The 6,000-nt window shown below is 38.7% G+C and overlaps 1 protein-coding gene across 3 annotated transcripts in view; it reads left to right on the forward strand.

Annotated features, from left to right (window-relative positions):
- CHD1L (chromodomain helicase DNA binding protein 1 like) overlaps positions 1-5,755 on the forward strand; it is a gene marked incomplete at its 5' end in the record, with an annotated part of 51,017 nt that extends 45,262 nt beyond the window's left edge. For 2 of the 3 annotated variants that reach the window (XM_079931195.1, XM_079931196.1), the window contains 4 exons: positions 2,978-3,048; positions 3,153-3,267; positions 4,348-4,456; positions 5,392-5,754. In XM_079931195.1, the coding sequence (XP_079787321.1) occupies positions 2,978-3,048; positions 3,153-3,267; positions 4,348-4,456; positions 5,392-5,470 (374 nt within the window). In that variant the 3' untranslated portion in view covers positions 5,471-5,754. Of the gene's footprint in view, positions 1-2,977; positions 3,049-3,152; positions 3,268-4,347; positions 4,457-5,391 lie in introns of all 3 variants that reach the window. The other variant, XM_079931194.1, reaches the window with a different exon arrangement.
- Between the last annotated feature and the right edge of the window lie 245 nt (positions 5,756-6,000).

Below are 6,000 nucleotides of genomic sequence, written 5' to 3' on the forward strand. Positions count from 1 at the left end.
TTTCCAGCCAAGAATACTTTACCAGCAAAGTTATCTATTGGGTATGAAGGAGAAATAAAGGCTTTCCTAGGCAAACAAAAGCTGAGGGAATTCACCACCACTAGACCTGCCTTGCAAGAAATGCTGAAAGGAGTTCTTCAAGCCAAAATGAAAAGACACTAATCAGTGACATGAACACATATGAAAGTACACAACACACTGATAAAGGTAAAATATATAGAGTCAGATTTAGAAAACTAACTCAGTGTTAGGATGGTGTGTTAACCACTCAACTATAATTTAAAGGTTAAAGGAAAAGAGTAGTAAAAATAACTATAGCTACTGTAAATTGCTAATGAATTACATAAAAACATAAAAAGAGGTAAATTGTTACATGTATAATATAAAAGGGAGGAGTAAAAGGGTGGAGCTTTTATAGGCAGTTGAACACTGTTCTATGTTTCATGTAAGCGCCATAGTAACCACAAAGCAAAAACCTAGAGCAGATCCACAAAAGACAGAGAAGGGGGAACCAGAGTATACCACCACAAAAAATAACCAATTTACGAAGGTAGGCAGAAAACAGAGGGAAAGAGAAACAATGGAAGTACAAAACCACTGGAAAGCACAAGATGACATTAGTAAGTCCTTACATATAATTACTCTAAATGTAAATGGATTGGGGACTTCCCTGGTGGTGCAGTGGTTAAGAATCTGCCTGCCAGTTCAGGGGACACGGGTTCGAGCCCTGGTCTGGGAAGATCCCACATGCTGTGGAGCAACTAAGCCCCTGTGCCACAACTCCTGAGCCCGCGTGCCTAGAGCCTTGCTTCACAACAAGAGAAGCCACCACAATGAGAAGCCTGTGCACCACAGTGAAGAGTAGCCCCCACTAGCCACAACTAGAGAAAGCCCACGTGCAGCAATGAAGACCCAGCACAGCCAAAAATAAATAAATAAATAAATAAATAAAATGTAAATGGATTGAATTCATCAATCAAAAGGCACAGAGTGGCTAGATGGATAAAAATAACAAGACCCAACTATATACTGCCTATAAGAGACCCACTTGGGCCTTAAAGACATATGCAGACTCAAAGTGAAGAGATGGAAAAATATATTCCATGCAAGTGGAAACTAAAAGAAAGTGGAAATAGCTATATTTATATCACACGAAATAGACTCTAAGCCAAAAATGGTAATAAGAAACAAAGGGGTCATTATATAATGATACAGGGATCAATTCATCAAGAAGATACAACAGTTGTAAACATATATGCACATAACATCTGTGTACCTAAATACATTAAGCAAATATTAATAGCTATGAAGGGAGAAATAGACAACAATACAATAATAATAGGGGACTTCAGTACTCCACTGTCAGTGATACGTAAATCATCCAGACAAAATCAACAAGGAAATGATGGGCTTGAACCAAACATTTGACCCAGTGGACCTAACAGGCATCTATAGAACATTCCATCCAACAGCAGCAGAATACACATTCTTCTTAAGTGCACATGGAACATTTTCAAGGAGACATCATATGACAGAGCAAAAAACAAATCTTAGCAAAATAAGACAATTGAAATCATACCAAGTATCTTTTCTGTTCACAATAGTATGAAACTAGAAATAAAACGAGGAAAGCTGGAAAATCTGCAAGTGTGTGCAAACTAAACAACACACTCCTGAACAACCAATGGGTCAAAGAAAAAACCAACAGGAAAATCAAAGAATATTTCAAAAAAATGAAAATAGAAACGCAACATACCAAAACCTATGGGGTGCTGCAAAAACAGTTCTGAGAGGGAAGCTTACAGTAATAAATGCAAATATTAAGAAATTAGAAAGATCACAAATAGTCAACCTAACTTTACCCCTCAAGGAATTAGAAAAGAGGAGTAAATTAAGCCCAAAGTTAGCAGAATAAAGGATGTAAAATTCAGAGCAGAAATAAATGAAATAGAGACCAGAAAAACAAAAGGTCAATGAAACTAAGAGCTAGTTTTTCAAAAAGATAAACAAAATTGATAAACCTTTAGCAAGACTAAGAAAAAGAGGAAATACTCAAATAAAACCAGAAAAGAAATTATAACTGACCCTACAGAAATACATAGAATCATAAGAAACTACTATGAATAATTGTACACCAACAAATTAGATAACCTAGAAGAAATGGATAAGTTCATAGAATACAACCTACCAAGACTGAGCCAGTAAGAACTAGAAAGTCTGAACAAATCAATGATGAGTAAAGAGATTGACTCAGTAATTAAAAACCTCCCAACACAGGAAACTCCAGGACCAGATGGCTTCACTGGCAAATTCTACCAAACATTCAAAGGAGAATTAACATCAGTCCTTCTCAAACTCTTCCAGAAAATTGAAGAGGAGGGAACACTTCCAAACTCATTCTGTGAGGCCAGTATTACCAATATCAAAGCCAGATAAGGACACTACAAGAAAACAACACTATAGACCAATATCTCTGGTAAACATTGATGCAAAAATTCTCAATGAAATATTAGCAAACCTAATTCAGGAACTCATTAAAAGGATTACATACCATGACCTAGCAGGAATTTTCCCTGGGATGTAGGGATGGTTCACATACACAAATCAATAAATGTTATACACCACATTAATAGAATGAAAGATAAAAGTGATCATCTCAATATATGCAGAGAAATCATTTGACAAAATACAACATCCTTTCGATAACATACCCTCTGCAGATTGGGTATAGAAGGAACATACTTCAGTATAATATAAAAGGCCGTATACAGCAAACCCACAGCTAACATTATATTCCACAAGAATTGAAAGCTTTTCCTCTAATATCAGGAACAAGACGGGGTGCCACTCTTACCCATACCTGAGTGGATTTGGAAAAGGCAAGACATAAGGAGGATTCAGAGTAGTCCTTCCTCAGGGATCTCATTCTGTAGTGAACTTTGTGTTCTTTCTGTTGCTCCCTTTTGTTTTACCTCAGATTTGAGTTTGGGAGGTGTCCTTTTATTTCCTATTGATGATAAAGAGTCAAGAAACAAAGGGCAAGATTTGGTAAGTAAACAACCACATCAGTTTATCAGAGCTGAACTTTGACTCCCATCACCTCCCCTTGAAACTACTCCTGCTCCCACCCAGCTAATGATCATTCCTCCTAGTTGGCCTTGATTGTGGCCCAGCACCGTGATCGTGCCAATGTCCTGTCTGGCATTAAGATGGCAGCCCTAGACGAGGGCCTGAAGAAGATATTTTTAGCAGCAAAGAAAAAGAAAGGTAAGCTCTTCCACTTGTGCCCAGGGATAGATGAATTTCTGCTCCCAAGCATATGATGTGATTTTTAAAGGGAGGTAAGAAATGTCAAGACCCCATTCAGCATACATGGTAAAGGTAAGCCCCAGTATGAGAGATCACAGAAGTAACAACCTCCCCATCTTGTATTTGCAAAGCCCTTTTCCTTTCTACATCACTTTTGTATCCATTATCTCTGTGGACCGCCTGTATCCACTTGGGTATTTGTATCATTTTACAGATGAGGAAGTAAAGGACCAGAGATGAAGTAAACTGGTCATAATGCAGTTGTGAAACGCCTCTTGGAGAGTCCCAGTCCGCATTAGCAGACAGTTCTCTGCCAAAAACCCGACTTCAATTTTGTTTCTAAGCCCAGTGTGTCTCACAGTTTCTTGAACTGATTGACTTTTTTTAAATAAATTTATTTTATTATTTTTGGCTGCATTGGGTCTTCATTGCTGTGCACGGGCTTTCTCTAGTTGCAACGAGTGGGGGCTACGCCTTCGTTGCGGTGCACGGGCTTCTCATTGCAGCGGCTTCTCTTGTTGCGGAGCATAGGCTCTAGGCGCTGGGGCTCAGTAGTTGTGGCTCGAGGGCTCTAGAACGCAGCCTCAGTAGTTGTGGCTCACAGGCTTAGTTGCTCTGCACCATGTGGGATCTTCCCAAACCAGGTATCAAACCCACGTCCCCTGCACTGGCAGGCGGATTCTTAACCACTGCGCCACCAGGGAAGTCCCCTTGACTTGTTAAAGAATCTTTGCTTATTTTAATTACATCTTGATCATTGATCGTATTTTATTTCCATAGTACCTACTTATTTCCAGAGCCTGTAGGTCCTTGTGTTCAATAGAATTAATTTAATCTTCCCCTATTACAACCCCTCCCCAGAATATTTTTGACATTATAATCATATACTTTGAGTGGGACACACCAACATTATATACATTTTGTTCATTGGAAACCACAAAGTGACTCAGAATATGTTATTATCTCCTATGTATATTTTATACACATTAATCAATTTGATGAATGAAGACATCATGATTCTTTTTTTTTTTTTAACAGCAAGTGTCCATCTTCCACGCATTGGACATGCCACAGAAGGTTTTAACTGGTATGGTACTGAGCGACTTATTCGGAAACACTTGGCCTCAAGAGGCATCCCAACTTACATGTATCCTTTTGTTATCCTGATGGTGTGCACTTCCAGCTCAGAAGGGGAAAATGTCTTGCATTTTTCTGGTGTCATTATTTAATCCAAGGCCAAGTCTTCTTCTGCCATGTTTTTCAGTCTACCCCTCTTCAATGAGAAAAAACTAAGGAGCATTTTCTAACTTGTATATATCCAAGGAGGTAAAATATACCCAAGCGTTTCTGGGTGCCAACAGCTAAATTAAAAGATATACAAAGAGGGGAATTAATTGAAGAATTGCCACTTGCTAACATACTGAATCTTTTTCACATCAATTCTCTGGAGATCCTTCAGGCCCACAGACCAAGGCCTGATTCTAAGAACTTCACCCTGTTCACTAAAATAAACACACCAGCAAACAAACAAGTGAACTGTTTTATTTCTGAACCCATTCAATGTATTCTTAAGGAGCAGTGTGAAATTCATTTTGACCATGAGGATATAATGTAGATTTGCTGGACTAGTATTTTCTTCTAATGACCTGCTTGCTGTATAAGTTAGCATTGTTTGAACTGTACTGAGCCCAGAGTTACTAGAAGAAGCTGAATTGGCCCCCAAGTGCTATAATTATACAGAAACTTCATCTTTTTACTTAGATACTTACTGAAATGAATTCACTCAGTGGTGGTTTCTTTAAACCAATGTAAAAACTTAGCAGAGAAGTTATGTTTTATACACTTGCACAATTCAAGCAGTATCAAAAGAGTTTTAGTATATCAGATAATAATTCTACAGTAATAAGTACTAACAATATTGGAAAGATTTATGATATGGTAAAAAGAAACTAAAGCATGCTACTTCTGGAGTGGTTATTTCAATAATTACTAAAGAACTAGTCATTTTAGTAAAGTTGATCTTAAAAAGTTTTAAAGTTTTTTAAAGTGATGAAATATATATTCCTTGACCATCCTTACCAGCTACTACTTTCCTAGAAGCAAGGCTGCCATCCTTCATCCACAGGCCCCATCTTCCTCCTTAGGACAGCCGGTGCCTTAACAATCGGCTCAGCATCAGATCCAGCCTTCAGCAACCAGCTAAGATGTTTGCTCAAAGCTACTGTAATAGAATATTTCAAAAAGGAATCAGGATCTGGTGGGCCTCTGAGGTACTCTGTTTTCTGAATTCGAATTTTGTTCTCTTGGATGTGGTACTGATGTGGTGCGTGTAATACAGGGATGCACAAGATATTTGGGAAGATCCTTTGGCAGCTTGCCAGGGCCCCAGTTTGCACAGCTATTTGCATAATAATAAATACATTTTCTATCTCTAATGGTTTCTTTGCTTTCTTTCCGCTCAGTCTAGTTTTCGTCCCCTCCATCAGACTGATTTCTTTATAGTGAGAAAGGTGAGTGGATTAAGGAGAAAGGAAAGGTAATAGGAGAACAGGGTGGCTCTAGGGGAAGGAAGCACCTTCAGCCAGTTCGTGCTTTGGAAAGATAGGTCTCCGAGGGGAAAGGCTGAGAAATGAGGTTCCTGATCCAGACGTGTGGAGCCCCTCCTGCCCTTCTCTCCATCCTGCTCAGCAT

This window comes from Stenella coeruleoalba (genome assembly GCF_951394435.1).
Source record: "Stenella coeruleoalba genome assembly, chromosome: 1".
Taxonomy (NCBI): domain Eukaryota; kingdom Metazoa; phylum Chordata; class Mammalia; order Artiodactyla; family Delphinidae; genus Stenella; species Stenella coeruleoalba.